Source organism: Sinocyclocheilus grahami, unplaced genomic scaffold, assembly GCF_001515645.1.
Source record: "Sinocyclocheilus grahami isolate Dianchi unplaced genomic scaffold, SAMN03320097.WGS_v1.1 scaffold619.1, whole genome shotgun sequence".
NCBI lineage: Eukaryota > Metazoa > Chordata > Actinopteri > Cypriniformes > Cyprinidae > Sinocyclocheilus > Sinocyclocheilus grahami.
Genome location: NW_015505798.1, coordinates 122,986 through 145,268, shown reverse-complemented (window position 1 = coordinate 145,268; position 22,283 = coordinate 122,986). Strand labels below are relative to the sequence as shown.

General features: G+C 36.9%; 1 protein-coding gene and 1 non-coding gene across 3 annotated transcripts in view; both read right to left on the bottom strand.

The window, feature by feature from the left end:
* LOC107557774 (succinate-CoA ligase GDP-forming subunit beta) overlaps positions 1-22,283 on the bottom strand; it is a 127,138-nt gene that overhangs the window by 81,297 nt on the left and 23,558 nt on the right. The window contains exons 3-4 of one of the 2 annotated variants that reach the window (XM_016241300.1): positions 5,554-5,653; positions 4,038-4,128 (exon numbers count right to left, since the gene is read on the bottom strand). In XM_016241300.1, coding sequence (XP_016096786.1) covers positions 4,038-4,128; positions 5,554-5,653 — 191 coding nt within the window. Of the gene's footprint in view, positions 1-3,246; positions 3,338-4,037; positions 4,129-5,553; positions 5,654-22,283 lie in introns of both variants that reach the window. The other variant, XM_016241299.1, reaches the window with a different exon arrangement.
* trnak-uuu (transfer RNA lysine (anticodon UUU)) lies at positions 2,108-2,180 on the bottom strand. Its single transcript has one exon. It is a non-coding gene; the product is annotated as a tRNA-Lys (tRNA).

Sequence of the window (22,283 nt, the reverse complement as noted above, 5' to 3'; positions counted from 1 at the left end):
ATAAATAATAAAATGAAATGAAATAAGGATGTAGGGGAGTTTAGGCGTATTTGTAAAATGTTTGCATTCAGTATTAGACTAATGTCCCCTCTTCACTACCAAAATAAAAATAAAAATACTCAAACAAAACAAAACACACACACACACACACACACACACAAATAAAATAAAAACAAACAAACAAAACAAACAAATTATAATAATAAAACGTGGGGAAGACTAGGTGTATTTGAAACATTTTTGCATTCAGTAACTAATGTAACTAATGTTACTAATGTCCACTCTTCACTGTCAAAAAAAACTAAAAACTAAACAACAAATCAAAACAAAAAAACACACACAAACGTAAATAAAATAAAACGTAGAGGAGACTAGGTGTATTTGTAAGATTTTTACATTCATTAAAAAAACAGACTACTGTCCCATCTTCACTGTTAAATAAAAGCCACACACACACACACAAAGGACTTAGGGGACACTAGGCACTACTGAGTATGTGTTGAATAAGTGTCATCACTCTTACTTGTATATGACTGAAGAAATGTAGAGTTACAATTGCCCCAGTCTCCCCTACACTCCAATCTCCAGCACTCATGTCCATTTTTATCCCTATCAGCTTGTTAAGGAGGCAAAAGTTTGCACCCTCAGTTCATTCTATTTCCTGCATTGTCTTTCCATCCATTTTATCCTTTATTTCCTCGCTTCACAGTCTATTGTGGCAGAAAAGAAAGAGAGAAGGCCAACAAGGCACATTAACGTACAGTTCTGATGGCACACTGACAGCTCACAAGCAGCATTCCTCTCGGAGACTGACAACACAATTACATCCTTTTAACACAAGTCATATTCAAACCCTCATCCATATTATTTTTACATTCATTAAAAAAAACAGACTACTGTCCCATCTTCACTGTTAAATAAAAGCCACACACACACACACAAAGGACTTAGGGGACACTAGGCACTACTGAGTATGTGTTGAATAAGTGTCATCACTCTTACTTGTATATGACTGAAGAAATGTAGAGTTACAATTGCCCCAGTCTCCCCTACACTCCAATCTCCAGCACTCATGTCCATTTTTATCCCTATCAGCTTGTTAAGGAGGCAAAAGTTTGCACCCTCAGTTCATTCTATTTCCTGCATTGTCTTTCCATCCATTTTATCCTTTATTTCCTCGCTTCACAGTCTATTGTGGCAGAAAAGAAAGAGAGAAGGCCAACAAGGCACATTAACGTACAGTTCTGATGGCACACTGACAGCTCACAAGCAGCATTCCTCTCGGAGACTGACAACACAATTACATCCTTTTAACACAAGTCATATTCAAACCCTCATCCATATTCAATCCCCTCCAAGGCTGAGAGCTATAGAGTAAAAAATAAATATTACAATATTTATGTATTTATTTCAACCAAAGAGCCATCAGCCATTGACCTACATCTATTTTTTACTTTAAAAAAAAAACAGCAACAATAAACCAATTACATATATATACACTACCGTTCAAAGGTTTTAAAATGTAATTTATTTCTGTGGTGGTAAAGCTGAATTTTCAGCTTAATTTCTCCAGTCTTCAGTGTCACATGATCCTTCAGAAATTATTCTAATAATAAGAAAAAAAATTTGTTGGAAACAGCTGTGCATATATATATATATATATGTGTGTTGTACGATTAGGACTTGGATATAATTCATATGATATACGAGCAATGTTTTATGAACACACATATATATATAAAATTTTGGCTCATATATGAAAAGTGAAGTAACATGTGGCCAAGTATGGTGACCCATACTTGGAATTAGTGCTCTGCATTTAACCCATCCAAAGTGCACACACACAGCAGTGAACACACACACACCGTGAACACACACCCGGAGCAGTGGGCAGCCATTTATTCTGCGGCGCCCGGGGAGCAGTTGGGGGTTCGGTGCCTTGCTCAAGGGCACCTCAGTCGTGGTATTGAAGGTGGGAGAGAGCGCTGTACATTCACTCCCCCCACCTACAATCCCTGCCAGCACGAGACTCGAACCCGCAACCTTTGGGTTACGAGTCCGACTCTCTAACCATTAGGCCACGACTTCCCCCAAAAAGATGGCACTTCGCCCGAACAGGGACTTGAACCCTGGACCCTCAGATTAAAAGTCTGATGCTCTACCGACTGAGCTATCCGGGCTCTGTTTCTATGTTTTAGAATATGCTAAAAGGCTCTAATAAAGGCTCTTTTTTATATGCTATGAAGTATGACAACATCTTCTGAAGGCTTAGAGGAGGACACATTTTTACAAAACGTACTTTTCCTTTTTCCTTTTAAAAAACCGATACTGTATTCTGAATTCATGAAGAAAACCTCATTATACAATAATGCATCCATGTGAGAAGGAAACCAGAGGGCTCTTGCATAGCGAATGTGACACTCTTTCAAATGCTGCGAGAGAAGTTTGTAGGGGGATGCCACACGCTCGAGCTGGCATTTCTAAAGCATTTATTTATTTTTGCTTATATCCCACCTCTGTTCCTCCTCACCACCTCCCTTTATGAATCCATCCTACTCTTCCAGCCGTGCACTTCCACCCTCCGTGGCTGTTTCTCGGGCAGGAAAAAGATAAAAATGTGATGCCGTCGTTGTGAAAAAAAAGGTTTTGGGGCGGTTGCATGAGGGGAAGCTTGCGGGAATAAAAGCGGGTGATAATGGGGAGCTCTAGGCCGCGTTTAAAGATGAGAGGACAAACATGTGCTAAGTGCAGGAAGCCATCATTACCTCCTGAGGGAGAGAGAGAGATAAACAGTGATAAACATACGGGGTGGTGGTAGGAGTACGCCGGTCTGTGTGGGTGTCAGACATAGAGAGAAGCAGAGAAAGAGGGAGGAAAATGATATTTCTGCTTGTTAGTGACACATGGAAATGGCTGTTTACCAACATTCCCTGCACACCGAGGTCTGACTCACACAGTTTATTCATCTCAATGACCTATGACAACTAACTCAGCTAATAGCAAAAGAAGAATTCTTTAAAGAAATGACAGAAAGGGAAAAAAAAAATTGTGCATCTTTAAATGATACTGTATTATACAGCTTTCTCCTGCAGCCAGGTAGACAAGGAGAGTGGAGAGAGAGAGAGAGAGAGAGAGAAAAAGAGAGAATTTCATTTCCAAGTGCAAAAGCGATTATGTATTCAGCGGAACAACATTAAAAAAAAAGAGAAATTATGCCAGAGATAAACAAGGTGCTTTCCTTTGTACCGTTTTTACTTTCACTCCTTCCTTAGGGGTCTGTTTGGTGGTCAGATTGAAGCCGAGCATCTTACCGGCCAACTCTCCAACAACAGCAGGACTGAAATAGAAACACATTTTTACACTTTTAATTCATTGTGACTTTTAAATAACCAATTCGTCTACTATATATATATATATATATGTATATATTGCTCTCAAACCAAGATTCGCTTACAGTTGATTCAACCTTACAGTTATATCTTGTATAAAAAAATAAACAATCATAATTTTTGTATAGAGTGTATTTGTTTAGAACAGCATTATTAATTATAGAATACTATTAATTTATACATCAAAACTCTGTTGTGAATGTGTATCTTTAAATCACAGTATCTTTAGTTGTCAGACTAATGTATGTTTTACAAACTTGCATCACAGTAACAAACCTCGATTCATTTTAAATTGGAAATAACTCGGCTCAGTGAGGGAGTCGGTTGGGAACTCAATAGCGGAACGAATTTGGAACGATCAATGCTGGGTATACACGATTTTAGGCCTGATTTTTACTCGCCAACAGTTTTCTGGAGATCGCCGACAAGTGAGTGATGACTGCGGGAAAAAAACATCTTTAAATGATACTGTATTATACAGCTTTCTCCTGCAGCCAGGTAGACAAGGAGAGTGGAGAGAGAGAGAGAGAGAGAGAGAAAAAGAGAGAATTTCATTTCCAAGTGCAAAAGCGATTATGTATTCAGCGGAACAACATTAAAAAAAAAGAGAAATTATGCCAGAGATAAACAAGGTGCTTTCCTTTGTACCGTTTTTACTTTCACTCCTTCCTTAGGGGTCTGTTTGGTGGTCAGATTGAAGCCGAGCATCTTACCGGCCAACTCTCCAACAACAACAGGACTGAAATAGAAACACATTTTTACACTTTTAATTCATTGTGACTTTTAAATAACCAATTCGTCTACTATATATATATATATATATGTATATATTGCTCTCAAACCAAGATTCGCTTACAGTTGATTCAACCTTACAGTTATATCTTGTATAAAAAAATAAACAATCATAATTTTTGTATAGAGTGTATTTGTTTAGAACAGCATTATTAATTATAGAATACTATTAATTTATACATCAAAACTCTGTTGTGAATGTGTATCTTTAAATCACAGTATCTTTAGTTGTCAGACTAATGTATGTTTTACAAACTTGCATCACAGTAACAAACCTCGATTCATTTTAAATTGGAAATAACTCGGCTCAGTGAGGGAGTCGGTTGGGAACTCAATAGCGGAACGAATTTGGAACGATCAATGCTGGGTATACACGATTTTAGGCCTGATTTTTACTCGCCAACAGTTTTCTGGAGATCGCCGACAAGTGAGTGATGACTGCATAGTGTGAATTATCAAAGAAGCATTCTGATTCGAGATCATGAATCTCTTTGACTATGAGAATCAGTTCGTAGGAGTCATTTTTCCCAGATCGGACATCGCAGCTCACACTGAGTTCATTGTTGCGTGCAGTAAACACTGACACGCACTCTAACAAGATATCTGATCAAACTGTATGTGGACGCAAGTTTTCCCAGACTGTTTTATATTTTTCGCAGTTATTATTATTTTTTTGATGCAGCTGTGATTATTTTATTTAATTTATGCATGTGTGCTGATTGTGCCGTAGTGCTCATGCTAGCAATGCAGGTTTAAATTGGGCTCATTTGCTGATCATGCTGTTCTATCTCTCTCCGCATTTCTTGCCATCTTTTCATTGTACTACAAATAACAATGGTACAGGCCAACTAAAAAAGTTTAAGAAACAGATACTAGCAAACTCTCGACGATCTCTCAGGGACACAAAAAGCGCAGTGCTCATTTGCTAGATAAAACAGATCAGGCTGCGTTTCAGAGTGTTTTCTCTGGACGATTCTCTTCATCCCGAATGCCAAAGTACACTACATGACAGTGATACACGACGCAGGCATTCAGTCATAAATCAGTCCCTACTTGAGGAAAACCCATGGCTTTCTGGTAACGTTTTCAGAGATTGCTATATTTCAAACGTCTCCTTCATTCTCAAGGGTTTTTTCACGACATGTTTATAGTTTCTATAACACTTTTAATTTGTTCAGCTGAGGAATCCATCATTCCACATTACCACTGAGTTTTAAGGACATCACAAACGCTGAGGGTACAGTGATATTCTGCTCTATTTTCTTGATGAGAAATACAGGGTGTCAAGGAATGACAGGAGATTTAGGAGGAATGAAAGACAGGAAAGCAGGATCTATTCTTTCTCAGAAAATGGGTCTAGGAAGGTACTCACTCTTTTGTTAAATGCACCCCTCCTTTCAGGCCACTGTCGAACACTCCTTTGCCTCTTCCTCCTGCTAAAATCTGAGCTTTCAGGACAATCTCCTTTGCTTCTAAAGTGGAAAAAGGGATAAAAAAATAAAAGGTTAGAGCCCCAAGATGCCAGAAAAAAAATGTGATGCTTAGCGGGTGACGCAGGTTTGAATCTGGCTTGCAACAATCCCATTTAAGAGACTCTCACAGTACATAACCTCAACAAACATACAGATAAACAAGCAAGCCAAAAAGAAATGAGATCGGAAAAGGAGTTGGTGTTTTCAGCTTTAATTTGATTTTAAATATTACGCAGATCTCCACAGACATGTTTTGATGATGCGTCTTCCAGAGCGGTTAGCAATTTTGTCATTATTTCTTTCATCACGGAAACATCACTGAGATGGAAGCACAGGTTGAGGTAATAATAGCTTGTCATGAGACACTATGTTGAAACATTAGATCAGTATTGTGGTATATGAATCATTTTATCCAATTTTGTGAAAAGGACCATATACTGTAGATCGACTGTAGAGTGACAGATTAAAAGAACCTCAGAGATTTTGTTTATTACTGTAGCGGGGTGTGTAATTTATATGTTGTATTTGCTATAATTGAATTTTTTTTTACCCACTTTTTACAAAGGTAAGCTGGAGTAAGAAATTGAAAAAGCGTTGTGCCATATACTGTACCTGGACCAAAAAAAAAAAAAAAGTGTTTCAACCCAACTTTGGGTCAAATATGGACTAACCCACCTGTTGTGTTAAATTTTTTAATTATATTTTTAACCCAAAAGTTGGGTTAGTCCATATTTGACCCAAAGTTGGGTTGAAACAACCCAGCATTTTTTAGAGTGTATATTACACACTCTAAAAAATATATACCAAATCTGCACTATTTATTTATTTCTAAAAACAAACAAATAAATAAATGAGTACATAAATGAATAATTATACAATCAGAATAATTACATTTTAATAATTTAATATGTTCTGTAATAAAATCATTAAAAATAGCAGTTTTGGTGAAAAAAAAAAAGTTTTTGACACTTCTTGTCTAATGTCATCATTATAAACTTATAAATATTCAGTTTTGCAAGGATATGATTTAGAGTCAGAAGGAGGTTTAAATAATTTCACATTTTCATGGCATCTAGCAAGACTCTCATCACCTCAGAACAATGAATTGGCACATGGAATAATGACTTCACAAAGTCATTAACATCTTCACATAACCATAAAAGGCTGTCACGACTGAGAACTAAAAATGAATTCAAAGATTAACCAAAATGTCCTGCAGGCATCTGGGAAATAAACAGGAAAAAAGGAAGATGAGAAAAATCAGAAGAAGAGCAAGTGATTGACAGGTGCTGTAAACCAATAGAAGCACCTGCAAGATAAAAGGGGAGTTCTGTGAAAATGTAAATGTTAATTATAATTAAACTTATAATTAATTTAGTCCTGAAGAGCACTGATAACAATAGTCCACTGTAAGCAGAAGTTGATTATTTTACCCAAAATTTGTGATCCATTTTTGTGCATTTTTGAGTTTTAAGCCATTAACTTACATGCTAAAGCCAAAGTCCATTAAAATCGATTGAAAGTTAAGTCTCCTGTGCAGAAGCTGTCAAGCTCACAACATCTGCACTCAACATGTCTTATGAAAAAATTATCTTGCCAGGCTTGAGCAAAAGACTTGGTTTTTGTCCAGCATTTTTTAGAAGAACAACCAATGTGACATTGACATGACAGCATGCTACACTTTATATATATTTACTACGATGCAAAGTTTGAGAATGGTAATGTTTTTGTGCTAAGTCTCTTACGCTTACAGAGGCTGCATTTATTTGATCAACAATACAGTAAAAGCAGTAATATTGTGAAATATCATTACAATTTAAAATAACTGGCTTAAAGGGACAGTTCACCCAAAAATGAAAAGTCATAATTTATGTTGTTCCAAACCTGTATGACTTCCATTCTTCTGTGGAAATTAAGAAGTTTGGAATGACATGAGGTTGAATAAATTATGAAATTTTTCATTTGAGTAAACTATCCCTTTAATTACCAGAAAAGTTATGGATTGATGGTCTATGGAGAGAACAACTTCACATTAACCATTAAGACATGTACAGTACAGTACAAGGCTAAGAAAATGCGATGCAATTAGAATGTTTTCAAGGAGATGACACAATCAGTTTACCGTATTTTAGGCACGCGTGACTTCATGAACAGCCATATAAATAAATTTTTAGCAGAAAAATGCAGAAATCATTAACACCGCTGCGGATGCTGTGAATTCAGCTGCTAAGCTACTAGGTTAAGCTGTTAACTAGATAAGCTCTTTTGGAGGTGGAATGTGGAGTGCAGCAATATTCAAAGACACACACAAACTGATGTTTGTGTGAACAACAGATGTGCTTTAACAGAAGGGTTTATCCAGCCATTTCACATCATTTAATGGGTTTTTGTGAGAAGACTTGAGTTTAATTAACTAGCTCATTAAAATCGCCCCCATTACAACACAGTTAAAGATGCTAACACATTTTGCGAGAATAGTAGAGTCAAAACATTGTAAAATAATATACACATTTGTTTTTACTTAATTAAAAATGTTTAATATAATTAAAGTTACACTGCCATTCAAAGGTTTGGGGTCATAACCTATTTTAATGCTTATGAAAGAAGACTCTTATGCTCACCAAAACGGAATTTATTTGAAAAAAAAAAAATACAGTAAAAACAGCAATATTTTTACAATTTAAATGAACTGTTCTCTATTGTAATATATTTATAATGCAATTTATTCCAGTGATGGAAAAGCAGCATTTTCAGCATCATTATTCTAGTCTTGAGTGTCACATCAAAAACTACAACTTTTATTATCAATGTTAAAAACAGTTGTGCTGCTTAATATTTTTGAGGAAATGTGATACTTTTTTTTTTCAGGATTCCTTAGCGAATAAAAAAATGTAAAAAAAAAATGCAAACATTTATTTGAAATACACGTGAAAGTGCACTATGCAAACTTAAATTGTTATAATTCATTAACGCTTTTGAATAAAGACCTAAGGTTTTTTCCCTCTTTTTAAAGGAGACAATCACCAAATTACTGCAGAAGTGGATTTTTTTCAATATATGAAAGTATCAAAAAGTTATAGAAGTTTAAACTTACTGTAAAGAAAATGCACTGTACTATTTTTTTTATTTGACATAAAATAAATATTTTTCATAACAGGTTTTACTCTAAAATAGCTATATGTACAGTACAGTACAAGGCTAAGAAAATGCGATGCAATTAGAATGTTTTCAAGGAGATGACACAATCAGTTTACCGTATTTTAGGCACGCGTGACTTCATGAACAGCCATATAAATAAATTTTTAGCAGAAAAATGCAGAAATCATTAACACCGCTGCGGATGCTGTGAATTCAGCTGCTAAGCTACTAGGTTAAGCTGTTAACTAGATAAGCTCTTTTGGAGGTGGAATGTGGAGTGCAGCAATATTCAAAGACACACACAAACTGATGTTTGTGTGAACAACAGATGTGCTTTAACAGAAGGGTTTATCCAGCCATTTCACATCATTTAATGGGTTTTTGTGAGAAGACTTGAGTTTAATTAACTAGCTCATTAAAATCGCCCCCATTACAACACAGTTAAAGATGCTAACACATTTTGCGAGAATAGTAGAGTCAAAACATTGTAAAATAATATACACATTTGTTTTTACTTAATTAAAAATGTTTAATATAATTAAAGTTACACTGCCATTCAAAGGTTTGGGGTCATAACCTATTTTAATGCTTATGAAAGAAGACTCTTATGCTCACCAAAACGGAATTTATTTGAAAAAAAAAAAATACAGTAAAAACAGCAATATTTTTACAATTTAAATGAACTGTTCTCTATTGTAATATATTTATAATGCAATTTATTCCAGTGATGGAAAAGCAGCATTTTCAGCATCATTATTCTAGTCTTGAGTGTCACATCAAAAACTACAACTTTTATTATCAATGTTAAAAACAGTTGTGCTGCTTAATATTTTTGAGGAAATGTGATACTTTTTTTTTCAGGATTCCTTAGCGAATAAAAAAATGTAAAAAAAAAATGCAAACATTTATTTGAAATACACGTGAAAGTGCACTATGCAAACTTAAATTGTTATAATTCATTAACGCTTTTGAATAAAGACCTAAGGTTTTTTCCCTCTTTTTAAAGGAGACAATCACCAAATTACTGCAGAAGTGGATTTTTTTCAATATATGAAAGTATCAAAAAGTTATAGAAGTTTAAACTTACTGTAAAGAAAATGCACTGTACTATTTTTTTTATTTGACATAAAATAAATATTTTTCATAACAGGTTTTACTCTAAAATAGCTATACAATTAAAGCCTTATGTCTAAATAAGCTATGCTCCAAATTTGAAGTTGATATAAAAACAATCGAGGTTCCCGTGAGATTTTATTAGGGCGTTATACCCCAAACAGCCACCGGGTTACACCCAAACACTGAATTTTTTAATGCAATTTTCTGTCACAAATGTCTAAATTTCTCTTCTATTATAAAATAGACCACCAAATATGGAATCGTGAGACTCAGACCTTTCCAACTATATGTATTTTGTCAAGATTACAAAAGGTTTTGATTCTAAGAGACCGTAATACATTTTGTAATATGACATTTGACCCCGCCTGCTAAGGGGGAGGAGACGGACAAAAGATTTAAAGTACCATTTCCATGGTAACGCAATGTCCGATTTCAAAATAGTTTTCACATGATGACTTTTGAAGTTTTAAGCTTTCAAATGATATATAAAATATGTGATGGGGTAAAAAGACAAGGAAAAAAGAGCGACAAGCGACGGTGACAGTTAAAGGGTTGAAGTATTAATTTATAGTAAAAGTATTCATTATAAAAATAATGTAATATTAACAATAATAATATTCGCACTGATCTCAAACTTTTGAACTATATACAGTGGGTACGGAAAGTATTCAGACCCGTGCAGATTGTAAGTACAGTACTTAATGTCTGTAATATGCTTATCAATTTCTAGAAATATATACACGTATATTATCATTATCAAATAAAGTACTGGATGGTATCCAGAATCTCAGTACATTATGTGCAATCCATCACTTCATGTCAATTATCTCTATTTAGCGAGTGCAGGAGTAATGCTCATGCCAAATGGTGCACTTTAATTCACAGCATCCACTTATTTCTCATAGTAAAGTCATTTGAATACACAAGAATGTGAATACTGCACATTTTATGAGTACTGTATGCAAACTTAGAAAACCAAAATTCCTTTTTCCCCATGTTTTTTTTGCTCTTGTGCTGCAGTAAAAACATCGAGTTTGTAAGAATTCAAATGCTTTTAAAAGACAGTATACTGATTAGTTTCCTGAAGGAAATGCTAAGGAAGGCAGCTAAGGAAGTTTTAAGTAATCTTAGGTTTTTGGGCTTTAAAGTCTTAGCATGTGTCAGTCGTCTGTGCAAGAATTAACAACACACCACCACCTTTGCAGGGTAAAGGCTTAAATAAATGAGAAATAAAAAACATTAATTCAGCAGAAAACCAACTTTCTAGCAATAAGACAGTGAGAGATTAAGTTACTTGTTAAATGAAAATTCTGTCATTAATTACTCACCCTCATGTCGTTCCAAACCCGTAAGACCTTTGTTCATCTTCGAAACACAAATTAAAATATTTTTGATGAAATCCGAGAGCTTTCCGATCCTGCAGACAGCAATGCAACTACCACGTTCAAGGCCCAGAAAGGTAGTAAGGACATCATTAAAATAGTCCATGTGACATCAGTGGTTCAACCGTAATTTTATGAAGCTACGAAAATAGTTTTTGTGCACAAAGAAAACAAAAAGAACAACTTTATTCAACACTTTTTTCTCTTCCGTGTCAGTCTCCACAGCGCGTTCATGTATGTGCATTCCTCTGCTTGAAAACAAGCTGCAGCGCATCCAGGTTCTACATCAGAGCGGCAGCTCCTGCATCAGCAGCACCATACGCATGCGTCAGGGTACTCTTGTGAATGCACACAAAAAGTATTCTCGTAGCTTCATAAAATAAAGGTTGAACCACTGATGTCACATGGACTATTTTAACTATTTTACTACTTTTCTGGGCCTTGAACTTTTTAGTTGCGTTGTTGTCTATGCAAGGTCAGAAAGCTCTCAGATTTCATCAAAAAGATCGTAATTTGTGGAACGACATGAGGGTGAGTAATTAATGACAGAATTTTCATTTTTGGGTGAACTACCCCTTTACGTTAAATTTAAATAACCAAGAGTAATTTTAAATTTAGAAAAATCTAGAGAATACAAAAATAAAAAGGTTGTAATTACATAAGGGTTAAATAAAGTCTGTATGTTAAGTGGTTCATGACTTGTTTCCTATTAAAAAAGACAGTTTGGGTGGTATATATTGAAAATATTTGTAAAAAATAGGCCATCGACTATGACGTGCTACTTACTAGTCATTGCAGTTAGCATCGGGGGAGGGACTGCTAATGTGAATGTTTAGAAGCACACTAGCATATAACACATGTACAAAGTTGAGATTTCAGATTTCATGAGGGGGAAAACAACCAAGAATTTGGAGGAATATCAATGCAGTGCTGCTTTGCAAGCACTATAATAAATACTTCAGATGACAAGAACTTAAAGGTTAAAGTTTCAGTAGAGACACAAGTCAGAGCCTACTCTGACGCATTACTTTCATTTAAAACCTGTTAAGACATTTTAAAATTCCACCTTTTACAAACATAATCATATCCATCCATCCACACGAATCCAGCAAGCACAGAACTCCATCTCACACAACCAAAAAAAATCGATATTTAGCATTCTAGACTCCATCTGTAAGCATTTTTTGTACTTTTTCCATCACCTTCTCTCTTCTTATAGCCATCTCGTCCTCCATTCTCCGCAGCAACATCTGGCAGCGAGAACATTCTGCTGCTGCAGGAAATGGCAAATCTGTTCACCGTGCCCTTAAGAGTGTGGCACATTAACCTTACCTCAAATCTCACCCACCCACATCAGACACAGTGAAAGGAAACACGCCGCGTGCATGGCGTGCAAATAGTATTAAAGCTCGTAAGTGTGCTTTTCTTTTTTGTGAGAAAAAGAGGTGAAATTAAATGAAAATTACACGTGACTTGGTTTCGCATGGCGAAAATAATGAGCACAAGAATGGTTGTTTTTCTAAGGGTTCTAGGTAGGTAATGATGGTAAGAACATTCCATGCACCACTCATCTTTCCTGTATGACAGCATTGTGTGCTGAAATCCTGTCAGTCCTGATGCATTCTGGGAACTTGTGCAGCGGTACAGCTTCATAGAATGATACCGCTGAGTAGTCAAAATATCAGTAACTTGGCTGAAGCTCATTTTCACTCATATAACTTTAGCTGACTGACTGACAAGTAGTAACCTCCAAAGCGTAGGTGATTTTTCATGTCTAGACGATCAAACGGAGGCCTAATTAGTTGTTAGTACACTACATAAACACCAGCCGAACTAATTTAAGCACTGAAACTTTGTTTACAAAATCTTTGACGTGCCTCGCCTTAAATTTAACGTTTTGTGTTAAATCTACAGATGATCAACTCTCCGTTTCACAAGAGCTAACAAGATACAGATTGGTTATACTCGGTTTGCTTGTATGGTAAACATCAATTTTGTGAGGGATTAATCCAAGAGAGATTGCGCTGGCTCCCAAAAAAGCATTTTTCAAGCTCACCAGAGGAGGCTGAAGTAATTAAGTGAGGAAAGTTTCCTCAGGGAAGCTGAGAGGCTTTCATTATCCTTTCTGATTCATTGTCCCAGCGCAATATCAAACAGAGGAGAAGCAGAGAGAGCAAGAGAACACCGCCTTGCTTCTGAGGCAGGCCTGCTGTGATTGAGCCCGAGCGAGTGTGTAAATCCGGGTGCGGTATCTGACCTCCGGCTGGCTCGCTGCTTTATTCCACTCTCTGGAACACTCCACAAGCTGTCAACTATGACAGCATTGTGTGCTGAAATCCTGTCAATCCTGATGCATTCTGGGAACTTGTGCAGCGGTACAGCTTCATAGAATGTTACCGCTGAGTAGTCAAAATATCAGTAACTTGGCTGAAGCTCATTTTCACTCATATATTACTTTAGCTGACTGACTGACAAGTAGTAACCTCCAAAGCGTAGGTGAATTTTCATGTCTAGACGATCAAACGGAGGCCTAATTAGTTGTTAGTACACTACATAAACACCAGCCGAACTAATTTAAGCACTGAAACTTTGTTTACAAAATCTTTGACGTGCCTCACCTTAAATTTAACGTTTTGTGTTAAATCTACAGATGATCAACTCTCCATTTCACAAGAGCTAACAAGATACAGATTGGTTATACTCGGTTTGCTTGTATGGTAAACATCAATTTTGTGAGGGATTAATCCAAGAGAGATTGCGCTGGCTCCCAAAAAAGCATTTTTCAAGCTCACCAGAGGAGGCTGAAGTAATTAAGTGAGGAAAGTTTCCTCAGGGAAGCTGAGAGGCTTTCATTATCCTTTCTGATTCATTGTCCCAGCGCAATATCAAACAGAGGAGAAGCAGAGAGAGCAAGAGAACACCGCCTTGCTTCTGAGGCAGGCCTGCTGTGATTGAGCCCGAGCGAGTGTGTAAATCCGGGTGCGGTATCTGACCTCCGGCTGGCTCGCTGCTTTATTCCACTCTCTGGAACACTCCACAAGCTGTCAACATTCATGTCCATGTCAATCAACATCGCCGCGTTGTCCCCAATCTCTCTTCAGTTCCTTGTGAAGAGCAGAGCTACTGCTCAGATTTAACGGGCACATAGCAGGAGATGTTGGCAAGGAACTGAGCGGACGATGAACACCCGGTCTAAACAAAATCAGATAATTCAGTGTTCAGAAGTGCTATGGTAGACATTAAGGGTAATTTGGAAGGCTAGGGAGTAGAGATGGGTCACAATGGCAGACTAGTCATCCAACAACTGGCTAGATGTAGATTTTTTTTCTTTTGGTTTTGATATTTTATGTGGCGGCGCTAATTAGCATGCTAATTATAACATTTCATCACTGTGCAAACCAACAGCTAAAGCACAGGATTCTAATTAAAATACATATGCAAAAAACAGAGAAAGAATGAAAAAGAAAAGGGGAAAAAACACCAGTTTCACTAGTCAGCTAGTTGGTTGCTGGTTGAAAAGCCAGGGGGTTTCAAACTTTTTGGAGAAAAAAAAAAGAAAAGCATGTTATTCTATATCCTTAAATCATTTTTTTTTTTTTTTACATATAAAAATCCTAAACGAATTATTAGAATATTAAAGATCTCGCCCCTGAAATGTGATATGTATAAACCTTAAAAGAAACATTTTTATTTACATTAGTTTGGCACTTTTCACAATAAATGTGAAAATACAATTTTCATATATGAAAAAAAATAATTTTTAAGCTCTTTTTCTTTATTTTTTTAGACTAAAGCTGACCATGTGTCATATAGCTTTCCGACATTTTGACAATAACTTTTGTGTTCCACACAGAAAAAAAAGATCATATGTTTCATTGTACGAGTTCATTCAAGTGTGTTTTGTCAAAAAAAGAAAGGTCTAATTTGCTGTCATCACACTTTTTAAATTTCTTTTTTCACAGCAGTTACACATTATCTTACACATAATAAGCAGCAATAATGTAATTTTCTAAATACTTAAAAGAACATTTTACCTCAGCATCCGGAAAAACGAAAGAAGAATAAAACCTACCGTATAAAATCAGTACAGAAAGGGAACAAAAAAAGTGCTGTATTTCTTCTTCTAAATTTGGTGCTCAATGGACCATGGAATACCTCTAATAAAACATGCAATTTAGAGTCCACATCACTAAAATAATGGAGTCGCACCTTCTGCTTGTAGAATGCTGGCAGCACTGTGAGGTCTGGAGGCGTGAGGTATGATAATGTGCCATGTGTAATATAAACGCAGCCGAGCCGTCAACAAACCAAAATTACATTTTGATTTGTGAGCTCCTTCAAACGCAGCTTGTATTCCCTTTGTGTGTATTTGTACAATCATTTGAAAGGCATTTCTAACAACCACTGCACAAATCATTTCTCCAATTATGATTCTTTATGATCCATAAATGTGGAGCTTTCTGTATTATGGAAAGACTTTTTTTTTTCTTTGAGACCAAAAATTTCCATTAGTCAGTCAGTGATAAAGTTTTTTTGGGTTATTTTTTCTTTCCTTTTCAAAATGGTGCAATAAAGTGGAAATTTATATATATATATATATATTAGTGTTGGCATGGTACCAAAATTGTAGTATTCTGTAGCCTACCAATACCAGTGAAAATCCACGGTTCTCGGTACCAATTTCGATACCAAAGTAAAACACAAAAACATGTTGTGAAGGAGCAGTGTGTTTCGTTGTGAAAGTGAAACTACTTTGTTTGGCCTTCCAAAAGAGGAAGATATCCGCTTCGTCATGCCTGGAGCTGATCCGTGCTGGTCGTTGAGGAAATACATCAACTTTGCGCTGTGGATCGCCGGACCGGCTTTCACTGTGGACGAAGCAGAGTCCAGCCCGGGGTCGTCACATGTGGTTGCCGCAAGCCCACCGGCCACTCCTTCGTCGAATCCGCCGGCCGCGCCATTCTCATGCCCGCCCACCACCGCTCACTCTAGCCGCCGGCCACCCCTCACTCTAGCCCGCTGTGTGTTTCGTTGGGAAAGCAAAACTACTTTGTTTGGTCTTCCAAAAGAGGACATGACAAGAAATCAGTGGTTAAGTTGTATTTACAACACTGTTCCAGAACAGTTCAACCCAAATATTAATTTGTCTGCAGCACATTTTATGGAGGACTGTTTCCTGATCCTGGGAGAGTAGACTACAATGCCGGCTGTTCTGACTCACAGACTGTAAGTACGTTTTCATTTAAAGGATTTGCCACTGATTTCAAACGCGAGTTTTGAGCAGTGTAGAGTAGCGCTTGTTTGTCATTTCTCTGATCACAAATGCAGGGTTTTATGTTTACGCAGCGCGATGCAACGCAACGCGTAAAAAGACAGTGTAAATCATTATAATCCGTAATTATGTCCCCACTGGATGCAACAAATGCCTCGTTTATAATGGGTTTTCATGTTTTTGAATCGTCGCTCTGGCCGGACAGGGCATCACAGTATGGTAAGGGGCGTAACATTTCCGTCACACTTTTGAGGTATTCGGACAATCACAATGCACTGGATAGCTGGCCAATCAGAGCACAGCTCGCTTTTCAGAACGATGAGCTTTGTGAAAATCGACGCGTTTCAGAAAGGCGGGGCATAGAGGAGAAACAATAATGTACAATATGTAGAAAATAATGAGTTTTTTTAACTTTAAACCGCTTAAACACATTTCATTACACCAAATAATGTTATATTTAGCAACATCATATGACCCCTTTAAAAAAACCTGGTACCGTAACGTTTTCATTTTTTTAGTACCGACTTGGTACCGGGTCTTTTGACAACACTATATACTGTATATATAGCCTATATATATATATCTAGTCGTGTTGCTGTTATTGGACAGGTAACATGCAAGGACTGGACACCATTAACACTGAATCTTTTTTAAAGGGGAAAAAAACCTCTACAAATCTCTTTTATCTCAGATCAGAGAAAGCAACACAACCAGCCGACCAACAGCTCTGTGCCAGAGACAGCATATCAAAGTGAATGACAGAATGAGAAAAAATTTAATAAAAAGCTATTATACATGATTAAAAGAAAAGGTCTCACACACAAACACACACACACATGTATTTTTATTTTTTTTTTACAAAATAGTACAGAATTTTCATATTGCCCATTTATTTCTCATTAGCCATAACATCAAAATAAATATTGGATTTTTGGTATCGACCAGAAATTAAATACATGGCGCTTCCCTAAATTTTCAAGTCCTCTAAAATTTGTCAGAGTGCAATGCACGTTTTGTGCATTTCCATCACATTCAAGCACAATGAGATATTTATTTAAATGTTGTTTTTCATTGCACCACAACACACACATACACAAAGAGTTATTATATGTACCCCAAATATGCAGATATATCACATTATGGGATACTAGTCAGTTTCTAGTCAACACAAGCCATGAGTGAGGAGGTTTTCGGAGCGAGGGAAGACTCGGCAGATGGCGCATATACGTAGCAGAGTAGTGGGTCGGCGGAGAGACATATGGTGTGATGCCACTGATGAAGAGCCTGGAGAAGAGAAGTGTGAACGCATCGATGCTCTGAGGCCCACTAAGAGTGAAAGCTGCCGATCTCACCACAACTGGACATGACTGATGGTAATTAAATATTATTGATAATTTATAATAATTAATTAAATAATAAAAAAGCAAATCATATATAACACTGTGAATTAATGCAACTCTATGAAACTCCAGTAAAAGCATGTATCCACAGTTATGAGGAACAGTTAAAACCTCATGTCTGCATGCAAAGGTGTGATGACAGAAAATGGGTCATGGCCATGGGTTAAACAACCTTGAGCTTTTGTTTTTCAAAAACTGTTACCTTGTTAATTATTCCCCAGTAAGATCAAAAGCAGTGGTCGTGATTGATAACGGCCTCAATCCAGATGATGTGAAAAACTGTTAAGAAAATATAATAAGCAGCAAGACTCTTGCTCTCAACTCTGTGAAATGAATAGCTTGACAGTAACTTATGTCACCTTCATCAAATTTTCCATTAAGGCTATGATCAAAACCTTTTCTCAAGTCGAGTATATATGTAAACCACTCTGCATTGTGCCATATACTTCTGCCTCTCTTCTCAGGTTTGTTGAATGTCAGGGTAATTCAGCATACCGCTGTAGGTTGACATATGAAAGTCGCTGCCTCTCTAATAAGGACACATGAGATTTGACTGCCATGCATAAACTATTGCCGTTTACTTTGAATATTCATACCTCTGTGAAATGTATTAATACATCCCTCTCCTGTTAATTGTCAGTCTTACACCATTTAAAACAGATTCTAATTTCTGAATTAATAAGCGAGAAAAGAAAAGTTAGTACGAGAAAAGAAACAGCAGAACATGTTTGCCTGGATTTGGTGAACAATAGTTTGTGTAGACAAAGAAAAGGTTAAATATTTCTCCATCTATGCTTGTACTTGGGTCTGAATAATGCAGACAGTGAGAAAACCATTCTGGAACATTATAGCTGACAAATCCATCAACATTTACCCAGTAGATGCACCTGTCAACATGACCTGCGGCAGAAACAAAACAGGCCAATGTGATTCAGCGTTCTCATTGGCTGAGAAATATCTGTTTGCGAGTACCAGGATGGAAAGGTGGCAGAAGTAATGATTAACATTTATTTTCCTTTCATGTCAGAAGACGGTGTTCAGGGAATAGGGGTTATACTAGAACCCGCATAATCCTGTGTATTTATTTTTACCTATAAAAAGGCCTCTTTCTGAGGTGCATTCACTTTTGATTACAGGTGTTGAAATCCTCTCGTTTTCCAGCCAAAAATGAGGAACCTCTCCAATTCCCCAACCTTTCAATCTTGGGTAGATCTCTCCCTCTTAAATAGGACAAGAGCACGGTGGAGACAGTCTGAGAGAGTCTTTCTACGGTTGAGCTATGCAACCATTCTCGCTTTGATTTATTGCACCGTCTCAGTTCGGTGGCAAAAAGTTCCCAACTTATCGTCCAATCAGAAGTCAGCGGTAGCATATTTTAGCTATGCTGTGTGACCCCGCTCTCAGTCTCTCTCTATCTTCCCCTCCTGTATCTTTCATCTTCTCTCTCACTGTTCTTTTGTGTGTGTGTGTGTGTGTGTGTTAATGTGCACACGTGTGTGTTTTGGCAGCAAGCAGAGCTGCATAATCGAGTGGCGGTTGGTGACTGATGAAGGTAGCATCAGACTTGCCTCTTTGACAGTCAGATTACTTAAAGGCACAGGGGGTTGTTTAAAATGGACAGCCCCCCCATGCCTCCGTGCCAAACACAGGCCCAACTTTAGAAACAGGTGTGGGATCATTAGCACCACGGCTTGCAGTCAGTCAACAAATAAAGAAAGAATGTCAACAAAGAAACTCACCACTCTCTTCACAGTTTCAAACTGTCTCTTGGATGAAACAGTATTTTTCCATCTTTCTTCCACAGAAGTTAGTATAATGAATTCTTCCTACTATCTTTAAGGGATAGTTTACCTAAAATTTGAAAGTTCAATCATTATTTCCTCACTCTCATGTCTTTTGAAAGCAGTATGACTTCCTTTCCTATGTGGAACACAAATGGAGATGTTTAGCAGAGAGTTCAAGTTGCTCTTTTCTATACAATCAATGTGAACGGTGACTGTAGTGGTCATTTTTAATGAATAATAATTCAAATATGTGCTTGTTTCTCATGGAAAGCTATTAAATATCTATATACATATACATATATACTAAAAATCTATGAAAGTTCAACACAATTCTTTAAAAAAAATTCAAACTAAATTACTAAACCAAACTAAATGTAATCGATTCTATAATAGCATGTAAATAATACCAAATTAGCACAGTACATAACATTACATAATAATATTGCAATTATTCTTTTCTTGCATTGCATTGCTACTTTAGATCTTTATATAAACAAAGTAAAATTAATTTAATGTAATAAAAAAAAGTAAAATATTATTTAAAATTTTAAATAAATAAAATTAATTCTTAATAAATTCACTAATAAAAAAGACAATAAGGCCAATAATAATAATAGAGAGCAAACATGCCAAAACAGAAGGTGCAGCTTAGACATGTGCCGGTATTTCAAAATACTGTGGATAATTATTTATTTCAAATTATTCAGATTTTTTGAATGCATTTTAAGAATAGTTTTCCCATCAACTGGTCACAATGCATAACACCGCTGTGCGCTCTCATGTAAATAAGCACGGATGAGAAGCGCGTAACGCGCTGAATGAAAGTGCACATTCACTCTCTGACAGCAGCAGATGGCGCTGAACAACAGAAATGCAGCCGTTACCCTGGAAAACCCGTAAACAAACCACAGTGCTACTTTCTGAAACGTATTTAAATAATTTAAACCGCCATTCAGATTTGTGTATTCGCTATGGTGCTCATCACAGCGCCAAATACAAAAATATTTAGACTTAAAGGCACAATATGTAAGATTTTTTTATTAAAATATCCAAAAACCACTAGAACAGTGTTATATATTTTGCTGACTTGTGTACTTACATTATCCCAAATGTTTCAAAGAATGTTTCAATCCAGAGAAATAAGCAATTTTAACAAGTGACACGGACCGTGCCTATTGTGTCGCCTGCCAATGACATCATAACCCCTCGATTTCCGGTTTTGTTTTGTAGAAAACATGGAAACACCAAAGACACTTTAATATGTTGTGTGTTTTAATAGATGGGTGACGACCACACAGAGTAACATTATAACAGAATTTTCAAATGTATCTAGTATGATAAAACAGCTCTGCTTTTTTTCCCCCACATACACACGACTGGAAGGAGCGGAAACGGTCGACTGTGGCATAATAAAAGCTTCGCTGCTTTCGAGTCATGTGTCGCGCTAATTCAGCGGCCTTGTTTCGCTTCAACGGCTTTCAGCCTCACCCTGCTTCATACTACTACGTTAATAAATCATTAGCTCATCCATGAACATGATTTCTGCCCGAGTCCCGTCGGACTGCATCGGCTGCGGAGATGAAGACGACAACTCCCATGATTACACACTCAGTCACGGCGTCATCAAACTACGCCTTTTGTCTATTTTGAATACGTGCCCTCTAGCGGCGAAAATGACATATTGTGCCTTTAATAGGCTATTTATTTTCAAGCTTGTTTTTTTACATTGTAATCTGAACTACAAAATGCACTAGATATTCTTTGAAAATGTTTTGATTCTTTATTGTTCAGTCACACTTTACATTAAGGCTCCATTAGTTAACATTATTTAATTCATTAGTTAAAGGGGTCATATGATGCAATTTCAAATTTTCCTTTCTCTTTGGAGTGTTACAAGCTGTTCATGAATAGATAAGATCCTTAAAGTTGCAAAGACTAAAGTCTCAAACCCAAAGAGATATTCTTTATAAAAGTTAAGACTTGTCCACGCCCTCCTAAAACGCCTCGTTTAAACACGTCCCCACATGTCTATGTCACTGTGTGGGAAGATTTGCATAACACCACCCAAATGTTCACGCAAGGAAAGAAGGCGTAACTTTTATTCTTGCTGTAGTATTGTTGTTGCCGCCGCCGCCGCCATGTCGTGAAGAGCTGTGTGTTTCGTTGTGAAAGCGAAACTACTTTGTTTGGCCTTCCAAAAGAGGACTATATCTGCTTCATCATGCCTAGAGCTGACCCGTGCTGGTCGCTGAGGAAATACATCAACTTCGCGCTGCGGATCACCGCATCGGCTTTCACCCGCCGGCCGTTCCTCACTCTAGCCCGACCGGCCGCCGCTCACTCAAGCCTGCCGTGTGTGACGCTGTGTTTCGTTGTGAAAACTTTTTTTGGCCTTCCAAAAGAGGACCCAATTAGAAATCAGTGGTTAAGTTGTATTTACAACACTGTTCCAGAACAGTTCAACCCAAATATTCAGATGTGTGCAGCGCATTTTATGGAGGAATGTTTCCTGAACCTGCAGAGTAGCCTACAATGCGT